The sequence below is a fragment of the Phyllostomus discolor genome, chromosome 7 (assembly GCF_004126475.2).
Source record: "Phyllostomus discolor isolate MPI-MPIP mPhyDis1 chromosome 7, mPhyDis1.pri.v3, whole genome shotgun sequence".
Lineage (NCBI taxonomy): Eukaryota > Metazoa > Chordata > Mammalia > Chiroptera > Phyllostomidae > Phyllostomus > Phyllostomus discolor.
The window spans coordinates 18,019,633-18,039,055 of record NC_040909.2 but is presented as its reverse complement, the minus strand read 5'-3'; the positions used below and the strand labels follow the sequence as shown (position 1 = coordinate 18,039,055).

At 40.1% G+C, this 19,423-nt stretch overlaps 1 protein-coding gene and 1 long non-coding RNA gene across 5 annotated transcripts in view; both read left to right on the top strand.

The window, feature by feature from the left end:
- The window catches only part of ZCWPW2 (zinc finger CW-type and PWWP domain containing 2), an 88,373-nt gene extending 82,271 nt beyond the window's left edge, over window positions 1–6,102 (top strand). Inside the window, exons 8-9 of the mRNA XM_036030560.1 lie at window positions 2,362–2,486; window positions 5,653–6,102. Of these exons, the coding sequence (XP_035886453.1) occupies window positions 2,362–2,486; window positions 5,653–5,814 (287 nt within the window). The 3' untranslated portion in view covers window positions 5,815–6,102. The remainder of the gene's footprint in view (window positions 1–2,361; window positions 2,487–5,652) is intronic.
- A 39-nt stretch (window positions 6,103–6,141) lies between these two features.
- LOC118501575 lies at window positions 6,142–18,060 on the top strand. 4 transcript variants are annotated; one of them, XR_004904199.1, is made up of 4 exons: window positions 6,142–10,702; window positions 10,957–11,051; window positions 13,835–13,920; window positions 16,521–18,060. It is a non-coding gene; the product is annotated as an uncharacterized LOC118501575 (long non-coding RNA). The 4 variants fall into 4 exon arrangements; XR_004904198.1 differs by having other exon boundaries at window positions 6,142–11,051; window positions 16,638–18,060; XR_004904197.1 differs by having other exon boundaries at window positions 6,142–11,051.
- Window positions 18,061–19,423: the final 1,363 nt, after the last annotated feature.

Genomic DNA, 19,423 nt, shown 5'->3' with positions numbered 1-19,423 from the left:
TAGAAAAACACAACATCTGTGAGTGAGACTGGGGAATCAATGTGAAGATAACCACAAGCAGTTATTAAGTTACAGGTTACTAAGTGAGATTTATTAACAGAGAGGTTAATTTTATTAACAAAATTACTTCAACAAAAATGTACATTCCTCTAGAAAATTCTGGACATAGAGTAGCATTTATATTTTTAGATAAACTCTCCAGGTGATTCTTATGCCCTCCAAATTTTGAATACCACTGTTCTAGAATATAATAGTTCATACTCTGTGTTAGCAATTACTCTAGCACATAGATCTGTGTGGATGCAACTAACATGTCAATTACACTTTTTGCTTGTTTTGTTTTTGCATAAAACAATAGGAACTAGTCCTAAAGTGTGGAATGGCTTATCAGAAAGTTCCTTTCAAACTGTTTTGAAAGTTTTCCATGGAGAAAACCTAAGATTGGCTGGGGAGACATGAGGTCCGGGAAGCCTCATTGGCCTAGGCCTATTCTCCTGAGTCCCTGGCCCTTCGTAGTCACAGAATAAATATTTGTCAATTGACTATAAAAATACTTGAAGAAGAGGCCACTGCTTGATATCTCTTTTCACATCCATGTTTCTCTCTCTCTCCCTCTCTCTCCTCCTCTCCCTCCCTCTCTCCCCCTTTCCCCCCTTTCTCTTTCTCTAAAATCAATAAAAATAATCCTTTGGTGAAGATTAAAAAATACTTAGGGAAAGCAATACATTTTGATAGAAAAACTTTGTAGACAAAAGTGTAATGTAAAAAATGTAAACTAAAAATTGCTTTTCCAGTACTATAGGGACAAACAGGGAAAGAAAACTTTCGTTTTGAAAACCTCCCATGACTTTACTTAACGCCATTATTTAATAAGCAGTGTTTTAGTAGGATTTTAAAATTTCTTTCTTACAAGTAATAGGTAAGAGAAAATTATCAAGAAAGATGCTAATAAAGTATAGATTCTTTTGAACTTTAGGAAAGGAAACAATGCGTGAAACCTTTCACATTAATGATTCCTGTTTTTTACCTTACAACATGGTTAGTTTACAAGGATACCCACGTGTGTGTGTATGGATATGTATTTCATATGGATCCATAGCTCACTCTTTGTAAACATTATTAATCAGAAAAAATTAAATATATTCAACAGTTATATCAAAAGTTAATATTATTGCTGAGGACACCTTGTTTTCATATTCAATGATAATATTTTAGCTCTAAAGTGTGTAACTCTTGGTCTATTTCACGTCCCGTAAACTTTCAGCTCTTCCACTTAGTGTGATTTTTGATGACTAGCCAATGAGCGGTGGAAAACAGGAGCTGGTATGTCAGCTTTTTGTAAACAGAGTGGAAGGTGATGGGGTGTGTGTTCGTGGCCTTTCTCTTTGAGTCATGTTGCCTCCGGAAGCCCTTCACGGGTGCTCGGTCTGTCTATCGTGCAGGGCAGCGGGCCCCGTGTGGCCACCTTCCCTTGATCTTTACTTCAGCAGACTCTGTGTATCGAATGGAAAGGTTGGTTTTATTTAAACCAGGAGTCCTGTTACATATGGTTAATTAGTAGTTGAGTCTGTAGAGTTATAATAGGTGTTTTTTCTTTGGTGGGGGTATTATCTTGTCTCAGCAAGTCCAGTGAATTACCAGATCTTTTTCCTACTTATATATTTCTGTCATAGTAGCACACATACACAAGCATTTACACTTGTTTTTCTTAAACATAAGATTAGGCAATTCAGATGTGTTGATATTTGGAGTCAGAATATACTAGCCTGTGTCTAGCCTAGCCACTTAATCACATGGCTTCCCTTTTTAATCAGTCGTTTCAATAGTTTTAAGTAGTTTTATTTCAGAGATTGGTAAACTGTGGCCCAGGGTCCTACCATTCGCTGCCTGGTTTTGTAAGTGAAGTTTTATTGGAACACCGCCCCTCATTTGTTTATGTCCATGTCTGTGGTTTGCACCGCAGCAATAGAATTGAAGACTTATGGCAGAAACTGTCTGGCCCTTCACAGGAAATGTTTTCTGACCTCTGGTTTATAAATAATGTAATTTGTTTGGAGCCTCTGGCTCCTTATTTAAAAAAGAAACACACAAAATTCTAGTGAGCTTTTGTTGTTTGGGGGTACTTTATGTTCTGTACATAACAAGGATGTCACCTACATTTTTCAAGAAATAATTGTAAAATACTCACTTAGAAATCCATAGTCATTTTGCATTAAGCAGAGGCCGTATGTGAAATTTATACAAAATATTTATTTTTTATCTTGTAACATTTAAAAGGTTACCTCTTTATGGGCGGCTAAGATTATGAATTAGATTGTATTAAGATGTAGCATTTTTACTATGTTAATGATGTTTCTTTAGTTGTCTCCGAGACGGAAGTTCTGCTGAAAGAACTGGAGGAAATGCTCCAGCAAGCTCTGGAGCCCACACCCCCACCAGATGAGACTGAGAAGGAACACGGAGAGCCCATAAACACTGGAGAAAAGGTAACACTGATCGTTATAAATAGCAACTTCAGTTCTTTAAATGGCAGAGATTGTTCCTGGATGTACATTTTCAGTATATGGAAAGCTTTATTCACTTCTCAAATTTGAGCTTTTGATTATCATGAGCTGAATAATAAACTGGCAGCCCGTGGAGAAATCTGAACACATCTATCAGTCTTTGAACAAGTACCCATGTCCCAGCAGCGGGGCTCCTTTGTTTTAGATCTCTGGGGTTGGAATGAAGAAGGGTGGAAGGGGCTTGCTGCCCCCAGAGGCCTCCTCCCTGCTGCCAGTCTCTACAGGCAGGAGACGGGGCGGGATGAGAGCCGCTCTCGGGGAAATCTGCCCTGCTGCACGCACAGGGGTAGCTTGCATAGGGACAAACTCCATTAATGAAATACTGGGGGTGGAATCTTTTCCTATAACACATTTTACCACTCATATCTAGATTCGTCCTTTTCTTCCTTTTGGCCGGTCGTGTTGGGCTGAGGAAGGATACAGGCGCTTCACTTTATTCAATGCGTATATGACAATGTAAATTTAAACTGGTTGACGAACTGTTCAGCGCATTAGCTCCATGTATCTGCAGATAAAATGAGGATACACACCTAGGTCAGTAAAACAGAGCAGCAGTGTGGTAGGTGTGAAAAAAATAAGTCATAAGCAGCCACCTCCATAGGCAGGGCAGCTGGTCCCTGAGTGGGCAGGAGGAGGAATGGCAGCGAGGAGCCTGGTGTCCTCATGGTTCCACCCATTCTCCCAGTCAGTCGTGGACACGCAGTGCGTCTGGAGTCTCGAGCGCTCAGAGATGAGGAGCACCGACTGTGGGGTAGATTGCCTGCATCCCATCCCTGGTTTTGCCCCTGAGCACCTGTGTGACCTGGCACAGTTGCTCATCACTTGCCTCAGAGGATTATTTTGAGGGTTCAGTAAGGCAAACCAGGAATAGTACTTTGCATAGTAAGTGACACCCAAGGTTAGCTATTACTACAGATGAGAATTGGCAATGGCAGTCACTAGAGAGAATAAATGCAAATATTTCCTTACTTTATCTCTTTTTCCACGTTCCCACTTTGAACAACTACCTATCCCCCCTCCCTCCCCACAAAAACAGAAGATGGTGTATTTGTAAATGGACAAGGTTGTTTGCACATGTTGGCAGGCTGCCCAATTGTGTGGCCTCATTCAGAACTTCACCAAGAATAAAGAAGACCTTAAATACCTCCTTTATGGAGTTAGAAAGCAAGAATGTGTACAAAATTCACAGTTAAGGGGATCAATGTATTAAAAGAAAATAAAATTAGTGTTGAAAACTCTTAAACTGACTTGAAAAACTCATCGTTTTCTTAATTAGTGCCAGGATACCAACTTGTACCTGGATTGGCATGGGATGAAAATGCCATTTTTCTGTTTAGAGTTCCTTTTATTAAAAAAACTTATTTTTTATATCTCACCTTTTATAGAACAAGATCTATTGGTTTGAGGCATATGTATATATAATTACTATACAATTTTTACTTTGCTAGCAAATGTGTGTTTTGTTTGAGCACCATATGGTTTTGTGCAATGTTTTTTCAGCCTTCGCAGTTTGTCTTTTCAAAAATACAGCCAGGCTGATTTTACAGAGATGTCCTGGAGCTTTTACCGTCACAGAATTGGCTTCTATTTTGCCATTATAACTAATAACTTGATAAAATAGAAAATTACTTCTGATTTTTATTTCTTAAGGTAAAATACAGAGTTTTAATACATCACCAGGCAAGTGCTTGCTTTTTGTTTTAGATTCTTGTAATATTATATGCTTTCAAAAGGCATTTAGGAATTGTAAAAATTAACCATTTTAACTTTCTGGCAGGCAGGTGAGTGCCTCCTGCTGACTGGTTTATAAGCCGCTCTCCACACTGAGCTTTATTAAGTCTGGCATTCACACAGGCTCAGGATATTTAGGGCCTTGTTCATTTTTAAATAAAGAGAATAGCAATGAAACTAACTATTAAAGGTGGAGCAATTTCCAGTTTAAAAGTAAAGCAGTGATCAAGTGATCATCACCTCAGGCATTTCTTTTCTTTCTTTCTTCTTCCTTTTTTTTTTTTTTTTGTTAGTAGGAAAAATTAATATGGCTTCCAAAGGTAACTTCATTTAAAATAGGAGCTGTGTTTTCTTTTTAGGAAAAAGTAGCCTCTTAGCAAGCTAACACACCAAAAAGAACCACCTTATAAAATTGTAAAGTTCTGAGCAGATATTGTTTGAGCTATTTTCAAAGTTGCAAATTTGATGATGTTTTCATCATTCAGTTCACATATGAGTTTTCAAGTTGATTTCTCTCAAGCATTTTACTAATGGATGAGAGTAGCAACATGAAAATAAAGCATACACATTAGATAATCAAAATTTATTTCTATTTGTCATTGGAATACTTTATGAGTCCCCTTCCTAATTACGTTCTTCTTTAGTTAACATTAACACTGACTGACATGCCCTGACTTGGCAAGCAGTGGGAGGGAATTTCAGATTTTTATAAAATCCATCTGAATAATTCACAAGTCAGATAATCCATTTATAAATAAAATAGTTTACCTAATAATTACTTGTATTACATCACAGTTTGATACATGAAAATACTTACATAATCTATATTATGTTAAATATGTAAATTTTTTTTAAATTAATGGGAAGTTAACTCTAAGGAATTGTAAAGTTGTAAGTCTCCTGTGTGCACATGTATGCGTGCACTGTTTGTACCGGTGTCCTGCCTCAGCTGGAGAACGTTACCACTGTTTGTGAGGGATACACATGCCTATGACACAGAAAATGTGGCTGCGACAGTGTGAAGTTGTATTCCTTTTAACAGTAATTTTAAGAATAAATCAGTACAGAAAACTCACAGATTAAAATGATCGTATTTTTCCAAAGCATACAATTAAAAATGTGAAGCTTTGGGGAACAGACAGGACCTAAATAAGTCATTTTCATACTAGCACATGTACTATACATGATGCTATCTATACATGGAGATCATTATTTGACCACCACCACAACAGAAAACATTGTGTAGCTGCTGTGATTTGAGGAGTTACCAACTACTTTATGTTTCATTCAAATAATTAAGCCCAGTCTTCAAGTCAATTGGACATGGTTCTGATGAATTGTGTGGTTGTTTTTGCAGCTATCTCAGTGGCACCCTGAATCTCCTGCAAGCGGCCTGTCTGAAAACCACTGTGAAGAGGACTATGTTGTAATTGATGGGATAAAATTAAAAGCTGGGGAATGTATTGAAAATATAACTAACAAGTTTAAAGAAATAGATGCTTTGATGTCTGAATTTTAGGGCATTATAGATATTTTCAAAAGTTAATTATGAAAACAAAGTCAAAAACTTAAAATGTTTAATGAAATAGGGTTATATGAGTATTATACCAAACATGATTTTGTAATAACTTTCTTCTTTATGTTTTGAGAATATACATTGTTTTGAGATCCAATCAAATAATACTTGTTAAAAATTTAAAATTTAAGAAACCCTGATATTCGTAGATTTTTTTCATTTGCCCCAATTTTAAAACAATTTATGAAATTTACTGCACAAATACATGCTTTACAATGATTACATACGATTTAATCCTTTACATGCTTTACAATGATTACATACAATGATTTAATCCTTTTATTCTAATGTGACTGTTAAAATGGCTAAGAAGTATATTAGAATTCTTATAGATACTTCAACCTAATATGTTTAGAGAATGTGTATTTGTAGTGGAATTAAGCTACTGTAAAATAAAAGGAAATATAAAAATGGTTGTATAAAGAGTTATAGCTTTTTAAAAAGTAAAAATGTCAGTTGCCTTATTATATTGGAAATAATTATTTTAAGCACAGTGCCCAAACCTGACTGACTACCAGTCTGTTGGGGGTTTTGAAAAGATCCGAATCCTGGACCCTTTGCCACTGACTCAGTATCTCTGGAGGTGGGGATGGTCAGATGTATTGATACTGAAAAGTATAGACAGGTAAGTTAAACATATTCACTATGAAACAGATCTGAACCATGTAGAAAAGTAAGAAGTACATCATGCAATACCACCCTCTTGACATCTCCCCTAAAACTTCCGTTTTTAGGGATTGCCTCCGTGGCCACTCATCTGCATCGTGTTCCATACACGACACAATTGTGTGTGTGTGCACACGTCCAGCTCTAGTTCCAGCTCCGGCTCCCCTTCTCCCCGTCCGTCTCTTCCTGGGGTAAATGGTGGAGAGAAGGGCATTCCAAGCACCTGAAACCAAAGCTTTCGGAGGGCAGAAAAAGCAAGAGAGCACCCAGGACCGGCTGTTAGGTGAATTACCTGGAGTGATGTGGTGGTGGTGAGTAGGTAAGCTCAGCAGGTGAGAGGGCTGTGTGTATACAGACTAAGGAGTTTGTAACTGTCGGGACCAAGGGGTGGGTTTTAAATAGCGGAATTCCTTTTATAGTTCAGAGAGAGCTCATGAGCAGCAGGTGGAGAATGGACGGAGAGGGAGTCACCTTGGAGTAAAGGGACCAGTTAGGAGACGACTTCAGGAATTCAGCTGTGAGATTATGAAAGACTGAAGTATGGTGGTGCTGTGATGGAGAAAATTGGATACGTTCGGGCTAAATGAGCATCAATAAATTACCAGGATTTAGAGATTGGGTATTGGGATGAGACAGTGGGGGGAGTTAAGAATGATTCCAAGTTCCTACTACTCACATACATGCAGATTAGAAACATGGGACACATATCAAGTTTGGGCCAAACTGTGTGACTTCAGAGATTCTAAGGTCTCCATGCCTTGACAGCCTGCATTTCAGTACCACCCAACAACAAGAGTGACTAGAGCAGTCTATCAACATGTCACATTTAAATTCTACGTGGTATAAAACAATGAAGATTAAGGCTTCCTTATTTTTCTTCCAGCTGAATTTACTCCACAGCATTTTAGAAAAACTCTTCCTGTTTTTCTTGGCAGTATGGTTTTATATTCACTGCTCAATTAATTATTCCCATTTTATGTTTACTGCTTAGAATCAAGTGTAAAAATGGCTGCAATAGTATTTGAAAGACTTTATCAACAATTCAGGTGTTTGATATAGACCCCGACCTAGTGCATTAGATCAATTAGATCCCTTGCAACTAATTCCTCTTGGTGGAACAGCCAGTGCTCATCAGAGTCAGATTTCACAGATAAGATACTGACACTTCCAGACTGAGTTCATCTCTGCCATGTTCTGAGTTACAGTAGTCTGGAATTTCCACTGAATACTTGGTGTACTTGAGCAGCTCAAAAGGCTTCTGAAAACAAAATTTTGGATTGGTTCTATCTTCAAAGAAAACTGCAGACTCCTCCTAAGAAGATATCCAGGCTTTCAAATTTCTAAATCGAATGTGCCCAGCAGAAGGGATGAAGGAACAGCTGATTAACACCTCATTCCTTGGGGCTGAGAATCCTGCCTGGCTGGCACACCCTCCCTGCTGGTAAACACCGAGTGTTCCAAGGCAGGCCGTGTGACAGAGACAGGGCACCGCGCTGGGACTGTGGAAGCAGGATGCCTGCCTTCAGGTCCTGGTGCTGCTGTCTAGGATCTGGGAGACCCGAGGCAAGTTATTGAACTTCTCTGAGCCTGGGTCTTCTTTTGTTTTCTTTTTTCCCATCTAGAAAGGGGAAGACTCGGAAGACAATGCAAGTTGTGACTGTGATTGTTGGCTCAGCATTTCTCCTCTGACTGCCTCTGCCATGCCTCTTCTATGCCTATTGAACTAACATGCTCCTTTCCACAGGACCTGGGTGACACCCCTGCTTCTGAGGGACTGGGACCAAGGACTGTGTGCCATTAGCTGACTTCTAGGTCAGCCCTAGAGGTGGCCAGTACCTTACACTTTATAGCTAGAACCTCTTGCTAGGCCCAAGGAGAACGTTACAAGGAAATTGCATCTGCCCACCAAGGGAGGTTAAATTCTAAGAACATTAGTTATACCACGTTCAGTGTGTGTGAGGCATAAGGCCATGTGTCAGGGTCTTCTGCCCAGACATTTGGGTTTGAGGAGTGGCTGACCGATCCTCTCTGGAATGAGTTAGGTCAAGCCTGTCTGCATTACAGTTGCATGAACTTATTAAAGGTCTGGGACCATTAGAAGCTGTGTTCCTAGTTAAATCTGTAGATTCTGGAGAGCTGAGCACCAAATCCAGCTGTTATCTTATATTCCAGAAGTCTTGGTCCATGTGCCCCGTGCTAGAAGCTAGATTTATGCAGCTATTTTCAGTAGTAAGAGGCTTAGCTGTATCTTTATTGGAGACAGGCTGTGTTTTTTTGATAGCTTAGTGTCTTATTGCCACCAGTGGAATGAAGTGGAATGAAGCACCTGTGTACTTGCAAAAGTCTGTAGTGTGTACAGCCTTGAACTTGCTGGCTCTGCAGTGGAGGGTGACAGTTTTAATCTGTTCACTAGTAGACCCAGGAACTACCATGAACTTTGTAAATCAGTCTGGAACTTTTGTAGGAAAAATGGGTGGCTAGCCCTTTCTTGAGGAACATTTCTTTCATGAACCTCAGGGGACCTGTGTAGTGCTGTTGATGGAGGAAACCATTCTACCTGCCATCGAATCCCTCCACCAAATTGCTGGTAGTCCATGACACCTCCATTTATTGGGGCTAACAAATGGTAGAGACCTATTCCAGATACTTTCAGCCCAGTAGAATTTGAAAACCCTAGGAATATCCAGATCCTGCTCCATCATTTCAATGATCTCCATGAGGTTCCAAGAGCAGATCTAGGCATAGCACAGTTAAGGAATTCTAAGTACTTCTTTATGGCGGAACCTACTTTTAATGCATTCCAATGGAGCTCTAGATTCAGTAGAGTTCACTTCCCATGAAATTAAAAAAATGTAGATTATGTAAGTATTTTCATATGTCAGGATGTACTGGTTAGTCCAGATGAACTTGGCCTTAAGGTCCAGGTGACACATTCTATGTCTGCAAGTCTAAATATTAGTGTTTTTACACCCACAGATTTGTTGTATATTGTAAGTACTTAACACAGTCAGCAACATAATCAAATAAAAGGGCAGAGGAGAGTGAATATGGTTTCCGAGGGAAACATTGCAAGAATGTGTCATTTGCTTCCAAAAGGTACTACAAGAAAGAGATATGCTTAGAAAAAAATCCAAAACAAAAACAAGAAACTGCCCCCCTCCGCCCGCCCCCCCCCCCCCCCCAAAAAAAACAGTTTGTAAGCAGTCTAGAAGTTGTTGGAGTAGAAAATAAAACTTTTTTTTATCTTTGGACCCTCCACTCAGAAAAAGATTTTCATATGAAGCTATAGCCTGGGCGGGGGGGAGATCAAGTCCAAGGCATTGGTGTTCCATTATATTAGGAGAGATGGAGACCGAATCCACGTGGCTTTTAGGAAAACATGGCCTCATGGTGAGGACCCAATCAGGGGTTTGGCTCTAACACTGCAAAATATTACAAAGTGACTTTTAGTAGATATTTCAGCTGAACAAAACCTCCTATAAAGCATAAAGGCATGGCACTATAGCCACCTGATGTGCCCAAAGTGTTACTAATTAAATCTGGAGAGAGAAACATGTCTTGAAAAAAACTGATTTTGATGCATGGAATGAACATAGAAAAGCCACTAAGTTGTGGAGAAAGTGGTATTGCCAGAGTTCTACCAGCCTGAACTGAACTCTTTGAAAGGAAAACAAGATCTCTGAGCCCCTCATTTTGTAGGAGTAGAAGATGGCCAGCAAAAACTTAGCCCCCCCATACACACAAGGCATAAATTTCATTTTCATTTTCAGAAAACAAATGATGAAGATGATGGGAGACGATTTCATGGAGGACAGAGCCAGGAACTGCAGGAACAATGAACTGGGGATCTTTCTCATCCCCCACCCCCACTCTGCTCTCCTGCATCAGGGAACAGAACTGAGGTCTAATCAGGAAACAGTTTTTTGCTCCTAGGACAGGGATCTTGGCTGATTTCCCTAGAGGGATTTCAAAATCGCTAAGGATTGTTTCATCTCTTTGAACGGGGGTGTTTATTGTGATTATTCTGTCCCTCTGTTACACTGTCATATATTGTATGGGTGTCAGGATGGGGTGGGCCAATAATGTGTCTTTTTAGTTCATAGGTCTAATTCACATCTGGGCCAGATGTAGATGGAGTCCTAAATGTGTCTGCTACCATGATTGGGTGAGACTTCTGGGTGTCCTTTGTTGGGAATGGAGACATTTTCCAACTGGAGGGATGGGAAAATGTGGCCAAGGAGACAGACAGTAGTTGACTGAATTAGTAACCTAAGTTTTTGTGTCTTTTGCGCTGTATCATTATCATGGCCCTATTAAGGGCAAGATGTACTTCCCTGTCTTGTGCCTTTGGGTTTGGCTTTAAGAGACTTTGAGTGTTTTCGTCTTTTATTCTTGTGCTCCTGCCATCGCCTTGAGAAGAACATGCCCCAGGAAGCCTTCTGGTTCAGGGGCGATGAAAGACCATGGAGAAGACCCAGACCCATAGACTTGCAGAATGAAGCAGAGATGCCCAGGTGATCCTATAGATCCATAAATGTCTTTAGCCACTGAGTTCTGAAGTGGGTTGTTCCACAGCACTATTGTAGCGATAGTTAACGAGTACGCTGGGCTTCTGGGTTCCCACAGCAATTTCACAGAACAGTTGTGGTGGCAGGTTTTCTGCTGTGCCTGGCCCATGGGATGTTTTCTCCTTAGGGTAGGACTACTGTCAAAATAGTCCTGCCTTCTGGTTTGGACCAGAGTGCTAGCCAGAGGCTGTCTGCCAAATGAACTTGGAAGCATTGTCTGGATCTAGTCCAGATAGGCCCCTCAACTGATGTGGCTCAGCCCATTCCCTGCCCAGCCTCACAGGGGTGAGTTTCATTGTGAACTGTTGCAGATGGCTTTATCAAGGAGGCGGCATCTGTATAAATATTATAAATAAATTGATTACCAGTACCACCCAGCATATCACTAAGGGCTCATAAGAGTAGGTCACTTATTTTAAGTATTTTTAGACTCTGTAATAATCACAGAGTGGAGACATGCCCATAATGATGAAATGCCTCATTTGGAAAATTAAAGTGTGTGTGCATTTCCACACCCTTCTGTTCCCCCTTCCTTCCTGGCATTTTGGGATTGTGTGTGACAGGATTCTGAGTTGAAAAATCTAAGTTTGGGTCCATATTTTACCTACTAACCTGTCTTAAGTCATGGGATCAGTGAATGGAAGGGCCAGAATTCGAGCACATTTCTGTCTAGTTCCAGGTCCCATGCCCTTGATTACTACCGTCTCTATTGTTTAATACTCTGGTTACTTGCTGGGTGGTGGAATGACCATTTTGTTTCCGGGTATGTACAATGGGGATGGAACTACCTAAAGAAAAGCATTGTTGTGAGCAGTAAATGAGATGTCTTATGGGAAAGTACTTTGTAAATCAATTATATTTTCTACTTTTTTAAACAGAAACTGAGCATGTGTTTAAGGTATATTGCCATCCATAATTACTGATAAAATGTAATTATACACTTGAAATGATCACTTGTCTTACTCTTACTCCATCTACTAGTCATCGATATCAGAACTCCTTGTTTCACTTTTTTAAAACTAACCTTTGTTGGCAGCATTATGATCTTCCCTCTGATGGGTTTCTTAACAGTAACATCTGTCTTCCAAGTGGCTCTAAGTCCCTTGCTTTCTTCACAGACATTCTGTTGAAAAAGGAAAGAGGTGGGCGCGTCTTCATGTTGATGGGTAGTGATAGGATTCTGTGTCACTTTTGCATGCATTCCAGTGAGTGTGTGGCTGCCTTTCACAGGAAGCCCGTGTTGTGCTTAAGCATGCCTTCCCTCAACAAATTGGAACTTGGTCCCTAGATCCAAAGATCTTTTGAAAGCCAGGAAGCTCACCAAAATATTTGATCAAAATTAGCCTATTTATTCAGTGACACTTGCTTATTATGACATGCAATGGCATGCATTTAAAGTGTTATAAAACAACTCTTGCAGTTTGCAGAGGGAAAGGAACAGACAGAAGACAGATGTGAATGCAGCCATGCTTCTCTCTTCTGGAGCTTACAGTCTAGTGAGGGAAGAAGAATGTAAACAAACAGAGGTGATCCCCAAAGCAGAAAGTGAATATGAAAATTGCAGAAGGGATTTTTTTTCCCAGATAGCTAAGAGTCAGTTATTACAAAGTCTATTAATGCAATTCCTTCAGTCTCAGGCGTCCCCTCCCGTTGCTGAGAAACCACCTTACAGAGTCTGAGGTCAACAGACAGCTTTAGACCTGGCCTGCCAGCAGCTGTTCCTGAAGGGAGTTAACCCAGAACTAAGACTCCCCTCTTAAGCTCCTCCTCTGGTTCCTCTTGAATTGCAGAGAGGGCCAATGACAGTGACACCTGACCTTTAGAGACCACTAGAGGTGGTCTGAGGGGACTGTTTGCCTCTATCAGCACAATTACATCTGACCCCAGGTATGCCATATGGCCACCATTTCCCCTTTCTTTCCTGCTCACTTGCATGGCTGCAATGCACTGCCCCCTGTTCCTCAGAGCCTCCGTAACATCCTCCACTACTGTGGGTCAAGCCAAGATGTGGGAGGCATAAGAGGGGAGGTAGGCAAGGGACCCTCAACTCAGATGAGAGTGCTTGGAGCCCCTTCACTGCAGAGGGGCCAGGGTTGTGTGCCCTTGGGGTAAAGGGTTGCCCAGCAGCCTCCAGCTCCAGCCCACAGTCCTCCCCACCTTTCCCCTGCCCTCCTGGCCCAGGCTCTCAGCAGCAGCTGCTCTTAGGCTGTGCCAGAGCTGGAGCTTGGCTGCTCTGTGAAAGCCTGGCTTCTTCCAAGCACAGGAGGGTTAAGGTGTGAATGTATGACAATGCGTGAAAGTGCAGATTATTTGGAAATTGGTGTCCAGCCTTATGAGATCATGTGTTAAGCACTTGGGTGAAGATGTGAAAGCAAAGGTGAGTGCGATTAATTATGACTGCAGAAAGAGCTTCATGGAGACATTGCCTTCATTCCTTCGTTCAGTACTGAGGGCCAGGGTTTGTGCTAGGCACTAGTAACAATAGTGAACAAGATATATGTACATGACCTTCAACCACATAGAAGTGATACTGGCATTGGTCAAGTTGCTTTAGCCTCTCTGTGTCTTTCTTTATCTTAAAATTGGGATGATAGTTATGATAATGGTAATAATAGACATAATGATACTAATGTCCTAGGGTTATTGAACAGAATAAAGTGAGTTGAGACAGGCTAAGTACCCAGCAAAGTGCCTGTCTCATTGTGTTACTATCACTACTATTTTTGCAGTCTGATTGCAGAGAGAAACCTGTGAAGCAATGCCAGGATTTGAAAGCTGGACAGGACGAAAGTCACAGGCTGAACAAAGTGGAGAGGTGAGAAAAGCAGGGACAGCAAACACGTAACCCCTAATCCCAGTAACGAGAGTGCAGGGGGTAGGATGTGGGATGGGAAGAATATTGGGGATTAAGGCTGTGCCAGGCAGGCTGGGCTATGCTCAAGGAAAGCCTTGTATATCACGCCAAAAGGGCAGCACCTCATTCAACAGGAGAGCCAGGTCACACCATCAAGAGAGCAATGATGTGAAATCTACTGGTTTAAATACCCAAGGGTGCTGGGTGCTGTGTCTGGCTTGGAGCCAGACTGTTCTGCGATTTGCATGCGTGGAGGAGGGTGGGGGCAGTGGGCAGACATCACTATGCCAACCCGTGCCCCTGTGTCTGAGGAAATCCGTGCCCTGATGTTAGCTCAGATTGTCAGCTTCCACAGCGAGCGCCTTAGGGTTGCCAGCAGGCAGCCAGAGACCGGAAGGTTAGGTGTCTCTGTGCAGTCTTATTAAACTCTTGGCTGCCTAGAGATAATGCACCATAGCCACAGAGTTTTAAATGGCAGAGGATCTCTGGCTGTCAGAAAGGTTACAGGTAGATACTTTCATTTGTCCTCCATGAAAACTTAATATCATTTTCTTCTGTTCAAGTCAACTTACAGACCTCATTACTTCAAGTTCATCGAGCAGCTAGAGCAGCCTCTTTGATTTTACGGGGCTCGCAGAATCAGGTTGGGGAAGAGCTAATGCATTTTTAACCAACTTCAGCATTTTAAAGCTTTCTGGCACTGTAGCATATTAATTCAATTATTGGTAACTCTCTTAGAGAGGTATCTGTGTCCAGGGGGCTTCCCACTCTTGCAGTGGGAGTTCCAGGAAGTGGGGGCCACGAGTCCTCCCGCTTCGTGACCCACTCAGGCCGTAGCTGAGCGCCTTGTGCAGAGTAGAGCATTCCTTCTATTTTCATATTGACTTTAAATTTCCTGCCAATCTATTTCCTGACTATTCAAAAATGCTTTCCAAAAAGTTCTACACTCAAACACTATTCACTTGAATCCAAGCGGGTGGTTGTAGTAAATATGTACTTTTGAGAGCATATATGGAATATTAATCACATAATTGTTTATACTGATTTTTTCTGTTAACTATATATTGTGAACATATTTTTATGCCATTGTATTTCATTTTATTTACATCTATACAGTGAAATACTCTGTTGTTTTCATAATTATAAACCACTTTGTCATGAACATCCTTGTCATTCATATTTGTGTAATTCATTTTTTAAAAGTCATTCCTAGAAGAGACATTGGTAAATAGGAGCATTACACAGTGGGAAGGCTTTCTATGCCTATCATTTATTATCTTCCACCAGACGTGTGTGAGACTGTCTGTTTCTCTTCTGTGGTTTGGTTTTTACTTGAATTTCATGTTACTTATAACAGTGCTTTGGGTTACTCTCTGTCTTAAAGAGCATTGACCAAATGACCATAAGATGGCAGTTTTTCCCTTAATACCTTAGAGAGGATGAAAATTAGCATTAACATAGGCCATAGATTTGGACCTCAGAGTGACTGAAGTAAGAATAATAAATCAAAGCCTTGGCTGATGTAGCTCAGTGGATTGAGCTCAGGCTGCGAACCAAAGTGTCGTAGGTTCGATTCCCAGCCAGGGTACATGCCTGGGTTGCAGGCCATAACCCCCAGGAACCGCACATTGATGTTTCTCTCTCTCTCTCTCTCTCCCTCCCCTCTCTAAAAATAAATAAATAAAATCTTTAAGAAAAAAGAATAATAAATCAGGCAATGGCAGGGAAAGCAAAATATTAAAAGAAACAATAGTCACTTGACTTAGAAGCTAAATGTCCTTTTGGTCAGTCATTGTCATGACTAATACTAGTGAGAGTCATTGGACTGGGAGATGTTTCAGTGGTAAGTAAATTTAAAACTCTAGGAAGCTGCATTGCAATTTGGATGGAGAATAGAGGCAATTTAGAGAATAGATTCAGTTTCTACTGATCAGGGATTTTTTTTATATCAGAATACTTAGTTGATTATTTCTAAAATCCACCTTTCTTGTATTAAATTGAAGTTCCTTACAACAAAAGCATAAAGAGTATTTTATTTTCCATCTATTATGTGATTATCTTGAATAATATAATTTCTGTTGTGAGTTTTCAGAGGAAAACCTACTTTGGATGATGGTTCTCGCCCCTCCCTGCACAAAGTATCTAAGTTCATTCAAACCTATTACTGCTGTAAAATTTTGTCCTTACCACAATGAGCACCTCCATCCCAGAGTTTGGGCATTGTTCATACTCCCTGGACCCCGCAGAGCAAGCAAGGGCTTAATAAATAAATAAATAAATATTTGCTGAACAAATGAATGAATGAAATTTGCTATAAAAATATATAGACCAAACACCCTTACCCAAATAAGGATTACATATGTCATCTAGCTTAGCCTTTCTGTTACATGAGTCCAAGTTCTCAAACTGACTGACCCTTGACGGTGTTCACAGCTTAGCACTAAAATACACAGGGACACGTGAGCTTTGTTATGTTTTCATGTGTGTGCCAGCCACTCGCCAAGATGACTCTCACTTCACGGTATTCACACTGTTGTGTGGTTCCCTTCCACACCAAGTAGGGCTCATCCGTGTGCCTCTCAGGTATCGCAAGCATGGCAGAGTGTGACCTCCAAGGCTATGTCATCAAAGACATTGCAGCTTCCACTTTGCTCTCTGTTGGGTCACTCAACTGGAAGGATTCAGCTGCGTGTCATGAGGTCACTCAAAGAACCCTGGAGAGAGGTCCACGTGGTGAGAAACGGAAGCCTCCCACCAATGACCAGCACCGCCTCGACAGCGGTGAGAGTGGTCCTCCAGCCCCAGCCAGCCTTCAGGCCACCACCGCCCAGGTCAGGAGGCACCTGAGCCAGAACCGCTCAGATAAGCCACTCCCAGATTCCTGACCCACGGAAAGTGTGGGTGATAATAAATGTTCATTGTTTTAAGCTACTAATATTTTGGGGTAATCTGCTACACAGCATTAGGTAGCTAACATAATGTGAGACAGACTCGTCTCATCAAATAGATTACAAGCATCTTGAAGAAAAGAACCATATCTTTCTTTTCTCACAGTGACTTGCATGGTATGGAGATGGCATTAGCCAAAATAAATGATGTCAATGCTTCATGCCTTCTACTCAAGTCAACACATATTTAATTGCCCACCAGATACTTTTCTAGGAGGTAAGGAAAGCAGTAAAGAAAAAGGAGCAAAATCAGTAATAGTGGATAAGACATATAGTAATATATACATACACACACACACACACACACACACCAGGTCAATGAAGATATGAAACTAAGAAGAAAACTAAAACAAAGATGGGAGATGCTATTTTATATATTTGATACAGGGTATCAGGAAGGCTTTCTCTGATACGACATCTGAGCAGAGAGCTGTGCACGCGTCTGGGAAAGAGCATCCCAGGCAGAAGAAATGAATGGCAAGTTCAAAGTGTGGAACACTCAGTACAGCTAGTGTGGCTGAGACTGAGTTCAGTATTTGTCACAGATTTCACTAGTTGGTTCACTGAGTTTCTCACAACTTTACATTTAAATCTCATTTGGTGACTTGGATTCCTCTTTCCCTTGTTTCCTGAATTTGAACAAGGCACCAGATATTGGTCTATTCTAAACATACCTGTCTATGTAAATGAGTCATTGAACATAGCTAGTGAGTCAAAATAGACTGGTATTTGTAGCTGAAATGAAGAATTAAAAAATTCACCGATTGCAATCTTTCTTTCCTTGCTTTTGCCACTTGAAGCTTTCTGACTTCAGTAAAGCCATTAGTGCCCACCAATAAATTATATAGCTTTTGTACTAACACGTATGTTTGAATGTTTCTGACATTGCAGGAAATAATCAGGCTCAATCAATATATGTTTATCAAGACATAAGGTCTCAGATCGATGAGTAATTAGCTCTCCCAACAGAAGAACAAACAAAATTCTGTTTCCTAACTACTCTGCCATTCTGTGCTGTAGATTTCATCTCTTTACCCTCTCTTGCTGAAAGAAACACATGTCATACAGAATTGAATGATCACTGAATCATGAGTTCTGCCTTGATTGTAGCATGTTAGTGATCATAAATAAATGAGATCGTGTTTGCATTTCATAGGCATCTGAATTTTTTAATCTTGCATTTCACCTCAGATAAATGAGCTTACCCCTACTTTAGTGAGTAAAAAGCCCTCTGAGAGGCACAGCACAGAACTTAAGCTCACACTTAACATTTTACACTGTCGTGTGTACAAGGGCTCCTGCCTGGTTCTCCTATGGCAGCAGCTGGTGTTCTCTTTAGAAAACTGACTGATTTTCTTTCTCGCTTGTTCGCTTTTATAAACATGAACTTAGCAAATTAATGAATTGTTTTGTTTGTGCTTTAACTCTGAAGAGTAGATTTCATAAAGAGGGAGAATGAGGGGAGTGAGGAGTAGGGTAGCTAGAATGAGTCAAAGAGCAAAAACCAGAAAGAGAGGAACACAGAAACTGAGACGCAAAGACAGAAAAAGCCTATAATATGTGTGTGCATGCGCGCGCAGGGAAGGGGAGAGAGTAGGGAGATCACTACTGAGATAAAGCAGGAAGGAAAAAGAACAACTATTTAAAGACTAGGACTTGCTTATGGGAGTGAAGAAAAGTCGTTATTTAAAAAGAAAAAAGGATTAGTACTAAAAATATTAATTACTGTATATATATTTTTAAATAAAAATAAGAGTCTTTTAAATTGAGGCAAATATTAGAAATAATAAATAGTTTGCCTAGAAACCTTCTATTCTACATTTTATCAAAGCATGTTAACTTAAAATATTTGAGAACAGGCATGTGTAGTGTAATTTATAATTAACTGTTTAGCCTTTATTGTATACCATAGTTTAGAGAAAACAAATGAGTTCTTTAAATGGCAACATCATTTTTTTCATCAGCCAAGTTATTCATAGACAATATATTTTTTAAATATTTCTGTGGTGCATATTTAATTAATATGAAGTATTTAAAATATAAAGATACTTAGATATGATGATTCACCAAAGAAATTTTAACTGATGGAAAGCAAGCAAATGAATTTGTAAAATGTAAATAAATTTCAATCTTTCTTACAAATTACTTTTCAAGAACTATAATGCCAATGACCTTATAAATTTGGCATAAAGGTAAACATACGCTGAAGTCTATTTGTGTTCAATTCTTAAAGATATTTAATTTAAGGACATCAAAACAACTTTTTTCAGATTGACAGAACCTCAAAATTTTTGTTCTCTAAGTAGCATGAACTTGAAATGTTCAGTCCCCAGAGAAGTAATTATCCACTGACATTAATTTTAAGAGAATTTAGGGGTGATTTTATTGAAGAGAAAAATCTCAACAATCCTTCCAATCTTTTAAGTAGACAAACAAAAGAAAAAAAACCCAACAAACAACACAAAGCAGTAAATCTTCATAAATGCTTCCTCCCGAGGACTGACTTCCTCCGGAAA